Source organism: Archocentrus centrarchus, chromosome 6 (genome assembly GCF_007364275.1).
Source record: "Archocentrus centrarchus isolate MPI-CPG fArcCen1 chromosome 6, fArcCen1, whole genome shotgun sequence".
Taxonomy (NCBI): Eukaryota; Metazoa; Chordata; class Actinopteri; order Cichliformes; family Cichlidae; genus Archocentrus; species Archocentrus centrarchus.
In genome coordinates this window covers 759,613-773,424 of record NC_044351.1, presented here as the reverse complement: position 1 = coordinate 773,424, position 13,812 = coordinate 759,613, and the positions used below count along the sequence as shown (strand labels likewise).

Genomic DNA, 13,812 nt, shown 5'->3' with positions numbered 1-13,812 from the left:
ACAGAAGTGAGTGTGTTGTTGTGGATGATGAAAAATGTGTGGAACACTTCTCAGGCAGAAAAACCACCCACACCAAAGTCCAGCTGAGAACAGACAGGGACACACAACTACAGGGTAATTAACACGCACAATCCAGCTACACAAGCACAAATGCAGACATTTCTGTAGGTTGTGTACAGAGGCCGCAGAGACCCTGAAGGCTAATTAGCGAGCATCTAACCAAGCTAGCTCCAAAACAGAAGCAGCATCAGGTGGTCAGGATGCAGCTGGATTTGACATTTGACTCCTTCAAAGAGTTTGTTTTTGTCAAACACCACATGCAGGTGTTGTTAATCTGCTGCACTGATGCTGAAGTTTACTGTAGAGTTTATTGAGTTTGGAGTTCATGTTTTTCGTTGTTTCTCCCTGTTGATGTTCATGTGTGTCCTTAATATTACACACATTTAGCACACAGTGCTGCTGTCTGTGAACATTTGGTTGTTGAATACAGTTTTTAAAAGGTATCTTTTGTGGAGTTTTTATTACACAATAGTCACTCTTGCACCTGACAAAGTATGAAAAACTAAAACTAACAAAAACTAAGCTTTAAACCAAAAATAAAAACTAATAAAAAACTGCTCAGAAAACTAAAACTAAAATCCAAAACTGTTGTAACTGTTCTGAACCACTCGCTGTGTGATGGACACACACAAAACACCCAACACCTGTGACAGCAATTCCATTCATAATTTTTATGGACAGAATTTGTAGGCGGAGCCACGTCAGGTCAGTCGTGGTGAAGAGAGAGCTGAGTTTACTGGTCGATCTACACCCCCACCCTCACCTGTGGCCATGAGCTTTGGGACCAAAAGAACGAGATCGTGAATACAAGTGACAGAAACTCCTCCAAAGGGTGGCTGGCCTCTCCCTTAGAGATAGGATGAGGAGTGCGCCCATTCGGGAGAGGCCCCTCCACATCGAAAGATGCCAACGGAGCTGGTTCAGGGTGACTAGGGTGCCTCATGGGTGAGGTGTTCCAGGCATATCTTACCAGGAGGAGGCCTCGGGGCAGATCCAGGACACGCTGGAGAGATTATATCTCTCAGGTAGCCTGGGAACGCCTCGGAGTTCGCCCGGATGAGCCGGCTGGAGAGAGGGAGGCCTGGGCTTCTCTGCTTAGGCTGCTGCACCAACCACCAGTCTGCCTTTTCTGTATCTCTCCACATTGTACTTTGAATTACCATTTTGGATTCATCCTGCCATTATTTGGAATTCTTTTGCTGGATTCTTACCTCAATTATCCCGCCGCCTTTTGCTCCCTGCAAGTCTTCGTTAACACCTCTGCCAAGTTTTATTAAATATGACTTTAAGTTATCCTGTCCCGCCTACCAAAACTGACCTAAAAACTGAAGTGATGTGTGCACATTTACACTTGTGCAAAGATAATTTTTCCACCAGAAACTCTCAGTTTGCTTTCCAGAACTTGCAACAAAATGTCAGAATAAAGTCCTGAGAAAAAACGCCGACTATGATGGGATCATTTTTAAACAGCCCTCTGCAATCATATGTGGTCACCTCATCTGGAGCATGAGTAAAGAGCTGGTCAGCCTCGTCTAGCACCAGGTGGTACAGCCGGAGGAACAGGAAGCAGTGACAGGACAGCAGACGGACCAGACTGAAAGGAGTGGATATCAACAGCAGGCCTGGTACAAGTAAGATTAGAAAACAGTCATTGTTACTCAGGACTTAAATCATTTACTGACCACTTAACAAATTGAGAATAACTCAAGTTGAGCTCTACTCACAGTTTTTGGGGATCTTGACACTCTTGGCCTCATCTTTGCCGACGCCCAGGAGCACAGTTGTGGGGTGGAGGTTTTGGGAGACCTTGCGCGCCTCCAGCAGGTCATAAACAGCTTGGACCTTCTCCCAGCCCAGACACAGCAGCACAGCTATGGGCTGCAAAAACATCAGTATCAAGGGTTGAGGTTATTAGAAGCAGAGTTCATCCATGCTTCCTGCCTGGCGTTACTGCACTCACCCCTGAGCTGGAGGTGTGGGAGGTGAAGACGGAGTTTAGCAGTATGTGGGTGAGGAGGGGGGAGAGGTAGCTGAGTGGCTGGTCTGCACTGTTGGAGATAATGATGGTGTTGCATCCTCGAGCCACAGCTGGCCAGCTGTAACAGTCAGCTTGAGTCAAAGCCCTGTACTGCTTCTGCCGCAACACCTGGAGACAAACAGGTCACTGTGAGAAGCAGCAAAACGGCACAAGTGCCAAAAACCGCAGTTCCTCCGATGTCCACTTGAGGCCATCTCACTACACCTTCTCCTTCATCCATGGTTACTCCTGCCTCAACACGGAGGCTTTAAAATGTATCGTGGTGGCCACATCCACCTTTTCTACTGAGTGTGAAACTCAGACAGAGGTTAAACAGCAGTGACGGGGGGGCTGGGCAGATGGAGGCTGGCACTGAAATATGGGAAGGCAGAACAATAACATGAGTGTTCAGTTCTGTGTTAAAGTGACTCAGTAAATATTTACAATAACTGAATGTGTTTCTCGGGGCCCTTTTGTATGTACTGAGACCCAGCGTGGGACGATTATAATCTGCTGCAGAAACAAGACATGAATAGTGATTAGTATCATACGCTGAATGGTTCATGATAAAAGTCAGTAATGCAGCAGGCATTTGAATAAGCTAAAGCAACGCCACAACATGTGCTTCAGTCCACAGCTGCAGTCACGGTTTTTGCCAACACCTCGTGTTAAGTCTTCTCTAGCACGTCCCAGAGACCCTCAGTGGGGTTGAGGTCTGGACTCTGTGGCCGATCCACGTGTGAAAATGATGTCTCACACTCTTTCCTGGAGGTGGCATCAGCAAACAAAATAATCCACTGACTTTAAAAACATCATCTGTATATTCAGTTATCAGCTGACCTCAGTCTTTGGACTCGTAACACTCGTAACTCTGTAACACCCGACCGACTGAAACGCCCCCAGTGCCCCCACAGGCTCAGGCATGATGGGTGCACCCCTTCATCCACCCGTCTTCTTACGCTGCAGCGTCCATCACTGCAGAACAGGTTCAGTCTGGACCACCAGTCAAATCTTTATGCGCCCTCACAAACTGAAGCCTTCGTTTTTTAACCAGTCGGTTTCATTTCACCAAACATTTAGTGACCTCTGATCACGATCGTTCATGACTTCTGCCCTCTTCATCCAGTCTTTGTACTTCCAGCCTCTCCTTGGATGTTTCTTTGCTTGATGAAGGCCAATAACTGGACCTTCTAAACCAGAGTAACATCTCCATGACCACATGACTTCCAACATGGCTGCTTAAGAAATGAGAAGCTATTTACTGCGCCAGGGTTAAATAACCCGTTCCCAGTCAAACATGTTAATCACTACGGTGATCATCTAACACACAGGTGTCAAACCTGTCAAATGAAAAGTGGACTCTGAAAACAGGTGGGAGGCAGAGGACCTGATCGCTGACATCAGAGGTAAACCTGAGTCTCTTTTTCCCGCCCGCGATGTGCGGGGACAAGAGTGAAATTGTGGCACGGATGCAGGAAAAGATGCAGAGGGAGACCTGCGCAGGTGAGCTGACAGCGCATCACTGCGTCACACAGCAGGACACGCTGTGCAGCAAAGTCCTGAAGACACAACGCGCCATAATCACTGCAACACAGACAGCAAACTCTATACGAGGGAAAGGTTTAAATCACTGGCAGTTTCAGTCTTTCTGGAGGAAACAGCTTCTGAATTTGGTGATGTGCCTGATCACACAGGTGGGATGAGGAAATCTGTCAGTTCATGGAAAGTTTTTATCTGAAGCACTTGCAAATGTTCCACAGTTTTAAATATTCTCATTTTTCCTGATGTTATTTTTGAGAAAAATATAATTTTATATTTTATTTAATGTCCATCCATCCATCCTCTTCCATTTATCCTGTTCAGGGTTGCGGGGGGCTGGAGCCTAATGTGTTGAGGAAAAAGTTACTTTATTATGACCATTCAAATTCATATTGCTGATTAAAATATATTCAGTTTTAGATGTTCAATAAATGTTAATCCTGTTTGGCCCACGACTAAGAATGTGTTTGCATTTTTGGCCCGTTCTGTGATTGAGTTCGACAGCCCTGATCTAATGGAAGCCTCTTACCTGTTTGCTTAGTTAAGTCCAGGTGCTGACCCTGTTTTTGGCCGGGCTGTGAAGCCCAAAGAGAACGTGTTTTTGGTGCCTGATAATGTTGAGTGTCAACAGAGCACGGTGCTAGCAACCCGGTGCCTTGCTGTGTTTGTGTGGCACTGGCACAGCTCCTGGGTCTGAAAACTGCCTTAAACATGCATTCTTCTTAATGGCCAGCAGGAGGCGGCGACTCTGAGTTCATCAATAAATCTGGTCGTATAAAAGTCTCAAATCACTCGATCCATAACTGGTGAGTTTACGGTGTGAAATCTTACTGGATTCACACACACACACACACACACACACACACACACACACACACACACACACACACACACACACACACACACACCTTTGGTTTCAAAAACTTAAAAAAATGCTCAGCTCAAGCTGTGTCCATCTTTTAAATACAGTCTATGGCATTTACAACTCCAGATGGAAAGAAAATAATTATGAAATTAACAACAACTTTATTTGTATGTTTTTTTAAGCCACAGTAACATTTTTGTCCTGTTTTTGTTTTGTCAGAACCAAGAATGTTATTATCAGTAAAAACATCTTTACAACATTACCTGAATGGACACATCAGCTTTCCTACCCTGTATAAAGAGCATCATACAACCTCAAAGTGAGTTCTCATTTACCCAGCGGAGCGGGTCTGCGATGGGGGCATCATCCAGGCTGCTCCAGGGCTCCACTGGGAAGGCAGAATGCACCAGAATCCCACTCGTCCTGGGGGCAGTGGGAGAAACCTGGGGACAAAGACAAATGTGTTAAATAAGATCAGGAGCTGTGAGCATAACAGCAGGACAAACACCAATCGTTTTTTTTCCTCCATTTTGCCTGAAATAATCAACACATCAACTAGAGGTATTCACTCGTGTGTTTTCTAAGAGCTGAAACTCTTTCTTGGTTTGGTGAACTGTATACTTTTTGCCTGTAAAGCTGAGAGGTGTCTGTGTAAACCTACCACAGCGTCTTCGGGGTCAGGATCTGGGTTCAGAGAATCTGGGTTCAACCACTCCAAAAACCTGCATCACACACAGCAGTCACAAACATTAAGAAACTCCTTCAATCAAGCAATCTGGATGCAACAGGATGCCTTACCCCCGACATGGTACCATACTCACCAGCCACTTCATTAGGTACACCGTGCCAGTTACTGGTTACTTTGCCTTCAGAGCTGCCTTAATTCTTTGTAATACAGATTCAACAAGGTGCTGAGAAACTGTGGTCCCTGTTGGACTGAGATCTGCTGACTGTGGAGGCCATTTCAGTGCAGTGACCTCACTGTCATGCTCAAGAAACCAGTATGAGATGATCTGTGACTGGAAGCAGTCACTAAAAGCTTGGTACCTTGTGGTCAGGGATGGACATGATCAGTAACCATACTTAGGTAAGCTGTGGTGTTTAAACGATACCCAGTTGGTTCTAAAAGGCTCAAAGTGTGCCAAGGAAACACCCCCCACCCCATTAAGACCTGGCAGTGTTTCTCCAGTCTACTGCTGTTCAGTTTTGGTGAGTCTGTGTGAACTGTAGCCTCAGTTTCCTGTTGTTAGCTGACAGGAGCAGCACCTGGTGTGGTCTTCTGCTGCTGTAGCCCATCTGCTTCAATGCTCAGAGATGCTCTTCTGCAGACCTCGGCTATAACGAGTGGTCATTTGAATTGCTGCTGCCTTCCTATCAGCTCAAAGCGGTCGGCTCATTCTCCTTTGATGTTCATGCATTTTCTCCCAGAGATCAGCTGCTCACTAATCAGCCAATCACATGGTGGCATATGACTGGCTGATCAGATATTTGTTAACAAGCAGTTGAACAGGTATACCTAATGAAGTGGCCAGTGAGTGTATATCACAAGCAAACCCAAAGGAATGATTAGCATGCCTGCTACCTCAGCCAATCAGTGGTATTTTGATCATGTGCAGGTCTATGTGGGTTCTTCCAGGTCACGGTCGTCTCTGGAGCTTGAAAAAAAAAAAGGCGACTGGACTTCTTTAAGTTTCTCGCTCTCATCCGAAAGGCTTCTTCAGTTCAGAACTGATGAGAGGTCGCCTTTTTTCAAGCTCCCGACCATCACGTGCATTTAATACAATTTCAAACCCCCCACCAGCCTCCTGCAGCAGCATCTTTAGGTAGCAAGAATCCCCTAAAGCACAAAGTCTATAACACATAATTACAGGTCTCAGTGGCTCCATAAAAGCATGAAGACACAGGAGCTGTATGGTCAATATGCACATCATAATATTGAGCACTATCTTCTCCTGTCACATACTTTTTGAACAGGCTGATGTGCATCACTGCCTCCTGAGAGGGAACAGGTGGCGCTCACCGTGAACAGGCCCGGTCCTCTTCGCTCCTCGGGGGCTCATCCGCCTGTGCTGACTCTACAGACCTACTGGAACCGCTGAGGGGAAAAGGACAAGAAGCAAACACTTAGAAACACAACACTAAACTTTCCATCTGACAGCCTAAAGCATCTTTATTCACATACAGCCCAGTGTGACCTTAACTGGGCTGTATGTTATACTGGGTCAGACCGGTAAACAAAGAGCAGCTGTGGTTCGGCAGATCGCCGGTAAATAAGAAGACTCTAAAACCAATGATGAAGATTCAAACCTCTGACGACCTCCACATGCCTCCATCCTCTGTAATTTCCACACTTTATAAACTCACCCAGGGGGTCGGATCAGACCCTCTGATACCTCCGACTGTATTTATGACAGAAATTTTCAGCTACGTATCCCCCAACCAGCACGCTGAGCGTTTGGGAGAAGGAGAAAGTCACAACAGAGGAGTGCAGTACACAACTACACCGTCAGTGTCCATTTATTTAACAACACACAGGTACATGTCTGTGATCTTTAAATTAAAGCTAACCTATACCTGACATTTTCAATATTTTTTAAGCTATATTTAGGTGTTTAAAATGTTATCAGAATTCCCCTTTCTTTGGGAATTCTCAGGAATGTGGAGCAGTCTAATGAATTCTGCTGGGATATAAAGGGTTAAAGATGGAGCAGCTAAACAGAAAAGTGGCTCCACAAAAGCATCACATAACTATAAATTATTTTTACAGTGAATCTTTATTAAAGTCCAAGAATGAAAAACAAAAAAATTAAAAAACCCACAGAACCGCAAATGTTCCACTCCAAAAACAACATAATAAATTAGGTCCTGTTGTTGTACTATAAAGTACTCCAAAGAGTACTTGCATTCCCGTTTGAGGTTTTTTCTACCAGTTAGCACGTACTCGTGCAGAGTACTGACCTTCCCTCTTCATCTGCCAAATACTCGGCCTGACTGCTCTGAAGCTTCTCAGCTCCAGTTTTTCCACTGCTGAAAAAGACGGCAGTCAGTGAGGAGCGTAACAACCAAAGAAAACAAGCAGCTTAAATAACATCATCATCATATTTGGAGTAAAGACAGAATCGATCTTCACCTCATCAGGAGCAACGCCTCCTCGTCCTGCAAGAAAAAAACAAACAGGCTTTTTAACCAAGTGAGCTTCGTTACAGAAGAATCGCAGTCTGAAGCAGTCGCTCGAGTCCAGCTGCACCAACAGGGTCTGCACCCAGTCCCGAGTCAGACCCAACAGCAGCCTCAGTCAGGCGCAGCAAACCTGCAGCACTGTCACTCGTCACGTCAACGGTTTCTGATTCTTATTTTCCACGTCAGTGACACGCCGCGTGCTGCAGGCAACAGACACGTGTACATTTAATCAGCACGCCCCTGCTGGGCCGGTGAGGTTCGAACTACCGTTAAAGGCAGATTCAGCCGTTAGGACCAGGCTCAGTGCAGACCTGCTGGTGCGGCCGGCCCCTGCAGAGGTAACGTGTTAGAAAATGCACTCACGCTGGGAGCAGCCGGCTCGTAGCTGCTGCCGGGATTCAGAAACTTTAGGAACCTGCGGGGAGGGGAGGAGCACTCTCAGCAACAGCCTGTCAGACACGACGGGGTCAAATGTGTGATGGAGATTTGGGACTGCAGCCAAGTCTCACCTGAACAGGTGCAGTTTTTCAGTGAGAGATGCAGCCAGAGACGAGCCCATGTCCTCTGATGAGTCGCTGAAACATGAAAATAGGCTCTTTATGGTAAACAGACTAGTCTTCTCCTCTGACTGAGCACTCAAAGCACTGACACACGTTTACATTCACCCATTCACACTCATTCATACAAGTCAAGTGTTACTGTCTACCATTCACATGCATTACATCGGAGAGCAACATGGGGTTCAGTATCTTGCCCAAGGATACTTTGGCATGCAGCCTGGAGCAGCCAGGAATCGAACCACCAACCTTCCGATTAGTGCCACAGGCACCCACCCTCTTTATGCATTTTAATCACAACTCTGCAGTAAACTGAACGAGCGCTCACCTCTCTGCAGCAGCACTAGTGTCTGAGCCGCTCTTTGATTGGCTGCTTGAAAACAGCTGTTGTTCTGTGAGCTTTGACCAACAATCACCTTCAAGGTTCACCGGCTTGTGTTGCTCAGTCTAAAGAACAGAGAAGTCAGAGTTTAGTGCATGAAGACGTTTTATTTTATAAAGTCAGTGAGAAAGCAGGGAGGCATACCTGAGGTTGGGAGGGAGCTGTAAGCCAATCACCTGCCCCTGCTGGTGGACTCTGCTGATCTGAGAAACAAACACGAGCACTGGTACAGTCACCTGAAAGAGAAAGTGCACCCTCTGCCCGACAGCTGGCTCGGCCCAGACCGGCTCGTGGAGCGAACGATGATCGCGAGCACAGCAGCAGACCGAGGTGCTGCAGCGGCCCACACCTCAACCTGACATTTAAAAACTTAACTTACACACCTGCTAACAGCACAAAGTAGAGAACTAGCTAATTGTGAAGAAAGGGAGATGTTAAGCATCAATATAAATTAACAGGTGCTTCTGACTGGGTCTTTATTTCCAGAGGGGCCACCGCAGTGGATGGACCCATGTGGCACAAACTGCTAGATGAGGAAAAACTGTGTGCTGAGAGCAGTGAGATTTCTGTTTACCAGGAGGAGGTTGGGTTTGTGCCGTCGGCTTGTTTGAGACGGTCTGGGTTAAGATGCTCGAGGACAGCATGGCAGGAAGTCGGTCCCAGTCCTCCAGGCCGCCTGATTTTGTACTGTAATAGGCAAACTTCTTCACCACCAGGTCATCGTTCACACAGATCTGTTTAAAAAAAAAAGTTGATACGAACATGATCACATCTGTGCAAAAGTCTGTGTCCAAATAAATGCTTACAGGTCAAAGTTCACCTTGATGTCACCAGCGGTCAGGTAAAGCTCAAGGGCGGTGGAGTCTGACTCAGATTCAAGCAGCACGGCCTCCGTGTGGGTCGATGCTTTGAAACCAAAGATCGGTGAAGCTTACAGACACGTCGAATCTCACATGTGAAGTCACCAAAACATCAACTCTAATGATAAAGCTGTTAAAGCAGCAGCCGTGTCACTCACCTCGCAGCAGGCTGTGCAGGTAGAGCGTGGCTGAGCTGTCCCACTGAGCCGACGGCCTGCAGACGGACAGAAAAACATGTAGAAACCTGCACCCACTGCAGCTTCTGAAACACATGAGACGAACTCGTCTTACCTGAGCTCTGCCTTCTCCTCAAACACAGACACTCGCAGGGTTGTTGGTTTGATGCCCGCCAGGTGGAACCTTCTCACCCAGAAAGGCAGCTGAAGGAAGTTCTCCATCGCTACCCGGATCCTTTTGGAGGGAGACCGAGTTAAAACCAAACCGAATAGATTCAAAGCTCAAACACACACACCTGACAGGTCTGCCTCAAAGATAAGCAGGTAAATATTTGACAAAGAAACATATAACATTTCATGGAGAGCAGCTCTCTCCCTCAGCATCTTCATCCAGCTCACGTACAGCATCACCACCTGCTTTGAAGGACCTCATCAGTGCTCCCCACAGATCATCATCTAAAGACGAAGAAAATAAAGATAAATATTCTCCTTCTTCCCTCGGCTGTTCCCTGTAGGGGGCGCCACAGTATCATCTGCCTCCATCACAGCAGGTCTCACTGCCATCCTGGAAACCTTCCCTTTCACTCCGGCTGCTCTCCTTCTGTCACAGATCACCCCTGACACTGGCCTCCACCCTGCTGCACTCTCTTCTTCACCTCTCTTTGGATGGTTGACCCCGGGTATTTAAACTCATCCACCTTCACTCTCTCTGCTCCTTGCAGCTTCACTTTTCCACCTGTCATTCACACACATCTACCCATTCCCCCTCTCTCCAGAGCATCCCTCCACCTCTGCAGGCTCTCCTCCACCTGCAGTATCAGCGTCATCTGCAAACATCACAGTCCACAGAGACTCCTCCTGACCTCATCTGTCAGCCTGTCCATCACCACTGAAACCAGGAGGGGCTCAGAGCAGAGCCCTGACGTAATCACACCCCCACCCTGAACCTCACCACTGTCTGTCTGTCCTCATACATGTCCTGCACCACCCTCACATACTCTTCTGCCATGCCTGACATCCTCATGTAGTACCACAGTTCTCTCTCAGCAGCCTATTGTAACCGTGTCACTTTAAGCGTATCACGTAACACACGTCAGCTGACATGGTTACCTCTCCTAATTTGCTGCCATTGCTAAGTGGCACCTTTAAGGGGGAACCACTCTCCAAAGCAGCATGATGTTCCCAAAATTACTCAGCAGTGAGTGATCTTCTGGTTTGATGGAGTTAACCTACTTACGAACGGGTATTTTGTGGTGGTTGTTTTTAGCGGAGTTAATGCTTGAATTTTGTTCCATTTCAAAATGCTCCAGCCTTTAAAACAGGAAACAAACTTTATTAGTAAAACACGCCGCTTTGAATTCAGCTATCCTGCCAAAATGGCATTTTGTTTCATTCTCTGTATTTTGATGTTGTTTGTGGAAGATCTGTGGTACAGGAAGCAGCCTGTGTTTGTATATGATGTGGAGTGAGCATTTAAAAATGAAGTGAAAGGCTACGGCAAATGGAAACGCTTTATGTTGAATTGATGTTGAAAGTGTGCTTATGGGTAAAACTTTGACACAACACTGATTTCACGGCCTTGTTTACAGGTCAGGATTTTTTTGTGCGTCCTTCGGGACACAGGTATGTGTTTCTACCCTTTTCCCTTCGACCCTGCAATTTGGACCTTGTTCTTTCCCCCCTCCCAAAAAGGAAAAACCACTTTAAAAAGGTGCACCCACTGAAATGAACTTAAGTGATTCTAAATAAAAGTTAAAAAAGAAAAATGGATCCAATGTGGTGAATCTGTTGTATTTGTGTGTTTCTGTTGTTTATTTTGGCTGGTGTCAGCTCTTTAATACGTGTGTGGATGCACTTGAACCCAGTCCTGTCAAGTCATTCACGGTTCACACCATCTAGGCTCCATAAAGAACAGTTTCTTCTGCGTGCAGTCACATGTTATTTTCCATTGTGCAGTCCTAAAGCACAGGTAGGTTACACTATCGTCCGCTTTCGCTGGATCCACAAAGATCCACAGTGAAGCTCCTTCTGACCTTCTCCATCAACACTCTCCAAGCTAACATCATATTAGAAAAGGCAGGAATCACTTCAGGGAATAAAACTCACCCACAAACTTACAGTATGGTTACGACCATCAATGATGTAAAAAATGAGTATCATCATTTACATTTCAACATAAACTGAATCCTGCCTGTTTCATTAGCTTCTGCTCTGAAGAACTTTGACCTGCTTTAAATGGGCTGCAGGAACAAAGTCTAACTGATGGCTGAATTAACTGTGGAGGCACTGATGTGGGAAAGGCCAGAAAGGTTTATGATAACAGGTTGAAAATGTTCTTACATGAAGCCTAAAGATATGTTGTATACACTATTATCACACTGATGTTGTTTTGCCGTGTTTGCTGGTGAGGTGGAAGCGCTCCTTTCTGAGCTGCTCCGGTCTTACTGCTCTGAGGGGACGACGATTCGTTCTCCGTGGTCGACCAGAAGGCAGCGAGCTTGACAGCAGACGGAGTCCATGATGACTGACTCCACCACGGCCCGGCACCACGACTTCATCGCCGCCCAGTACACCACGCACACCTGATGGGAAGCACACACAAATCCACTCACTCCATCACCTGTCCAACGAAGGCGTGAAGATGTGACTGATGTGTGATACCTGTCCTTCCTCCAATGGCGTGGGCTTCAGCCTGTGCACATCCAGGGTGGGTTCACGGTAGAAGAGGTTCATCTGAAGATGCAGCTTGCTGTAATGTTCAGGACTCTCTGCGTCGCCGTCGGGACCCCGAATGACCCGACCCCAGAGGCACGACGGGTTCTCGACCTGCAGAGAGCACAAGAAGTTCAGTTTGAAATGCATCATCCCTCTGCTCCCATCACTCCACTGTAAAAGAAAAAAAAAGCTTTTGATGCGCAGCTTTAACTTCAGCAGGTCATCTGAGCAAGTCTGCATGCTGCCATGTGATTGGCTGATTAGACAGTTGCATCAAGGAGCAGGTGAACAGGTGTACCTAACAAAGTGAGCTTCTAAATCGCAGGTACATGGGACTTGGTGACAAATTAAAAGAAAATAGTGTTCAGCTCACTGTCCTTACACTAATTTTGTTTTACCTTCTCTCAATGACACCTGAAGCACATTTCCCAGACAGTAAAACAGCCAAAAGTTACATTTTAAAAGGTTTTTAAATATAAAAATTTTCTGTTGTGCACCAAGCATGAACCTCTGGTGGTTTTTCGACCTCCTGAAACCACGTTTAGACAATTAAACCGGAACCACTAACGGCTGGCTTACCTTCAGAAGAGATATTCTCAGCATTTCTTCGGTTGGTCGGTGCACTGCAGCAATACTGGAAGGAAACAGTTGGTTTTTATCGGATTTACGTTTCTCCAAAATCGGCGTTTGAACCTGACGCTGAGCCGCGAAAGCTAATGTTAGCTCGCCGGCTTCGCTGAATTTTAGACCACACCTGCGATTAAAAGAAGCGGAAATCTCGCAATTTTAGATCAAGCATTTTTTTCCTATGTTACTCTGCTTGTTAATCGTCGAACTGACAAGTAAAACGTACCAGTACCGGTTTCTGGGAAAGCGCAGCAGCAGCTACTGGCGCGAACACGGTGCGGCTGTTCCAGGTCCCACCGTTAGAGGGCGCTCCGGACTTGCAGCATTTGTCATCGATAAAGTTGGAGGGAAAAAAAATGTTTGTGTCTTTGTTTGTTTGTTTTATTCACTAATATATGGTTGTGGTATTTTTATATTCGGGCAGTCAGAAGGTATAAAAGTGTAATTTAAGGGCACAGACAAAACTCTGAATTTTCAAGATTATTTTAACCATAGACATTAATGAGTAGACTATAGAAGCAAACTTGTGTCATCAGGATCTGAATTTTAAATGCACTGAATTTCTAGCACTGAATTTTTTTAATGCCGAAAAAAAAGTATCTGAATTTTTTTGCCTCTGAAATTAAGTCTCTGAAATTTCACTGTCTCATTTTCATATTATTTTTCGATGGTTCAAATTTCAGGATAAGAAATTCACCATTTAAAAAATCGATGCAGATATTTTCGAGTACTCAAATTCGATAGGCCAAATTCAGCGTCTAAAATTCGCCATCAAAAACTGCGCAAGAAACATCCGCCACCCCCAGGGAAGAGCAATCGATGTCGTGTGAAGTC

At 45.9% G+C, this 13,812-nt stretch overlaps 1 protein-coding gene across 7 annotated transcripts in view; it reads right to left on the bottom strand.

Annotated features, from left to right (window-relative positions):
• The window catches only part of tdrd12 (tudor domain containing 12), a 46,286-nt gene extending 33,016 nt beyond the window's left edge, over nucleotides 1-13,270 (bottom strand). Inside the window, exons 1-20 of one of the 7 annotated variants that reach the window (XM_030730584.1) lie at nucleotides 13,205-13,270; nucleotides 12,931-13,105; nucleotides 12,298-12,462; nucleotides 12,082-12,218; nucleotides 9,752-9,871; nucleotides 9,619-9,674; nucleotides 9,421-9,506; nucleotides 9,175-9,334; nucleotides 8,745-8,803; nucleotides 8,547-8,665; nucleotides 8,171-8,236; nucleotides 8,025-8,076; nucleotides 7,612-7,637; nucleotides 7,440-7,508; nucleotides 6,502-6,576; nucleotides 5,143-5,203; nucleotides 4,817-4,924; nucleotides 2,021-2,206; nucleotides 1,785-1,938; nucleotides 1,555-1,682 (exon numbers count right to left, since the gene is read on the bottom strand). In XM_030730584.1, the coding sequence (XP_030586444.1) occupies nucleotides 1,555-1,682; nucleotides 1,785-1,938; nucleotides 2,021-2,206; nucleotides 4,817-4,924; nucleotides 5,143-5,203; nucleotides 6,502-6,576; nucleotides 7,440-7,508; nucleotides 7,612-7,637; nucleotides 8,025-8,076; nucleotides 8,171-8,236; nucleotides 8,547-8,665; nucleotides 8,745-8,803; nucleotides 9,175-9,334; nucleotides 9,421-9,506; nucleotides 9,619-9,674; nucleotides 9,752-9,871; nucleotides 12,082-12,218; nucleotides 12,298-12,462; nucleotides 12,931-12,954 (1,851 nt within the window). In that variant the 5' untranslated portion in view covers nucleotides 12,955-13,105; nucleotides 13,205-13,270. Of the gene's footprint in view, nucleotides 1-1,554; nucleotides 1,683-1,784; nucleotides 1,939-2,020; nucleotides 2,207-4,816; nucleotides 4,925-5,142; nucleotides 5,204-6,501; nucleotides 6,577-7,439; nucleotides 7,509-7,611; nucleotides 7,638-8,024; nucleotides 8,077-8,170; nucleotides 8,237-8,546; nucleotides 8,666-8,744; nucleotides 8,804-9,174; nucleotides 9,335-9,420; nucleotides 9,507-9,618; nucleotides 9,675-9,751; nucleotides 9,872-12,081; nucleotides 12,219-12,297; nucleotides 12,463-12,749; nucleotides 12,873-12,930 lie in introns of those variants that run through there. The other 6 variants (XM_030730588.1, XM_030730586.1, XM_030730587.1 and 3 more) reach the window with 6 other exon arrangements.
• Nucleotides 13,271-13,812: the final 542 nt, after the last annotated feature.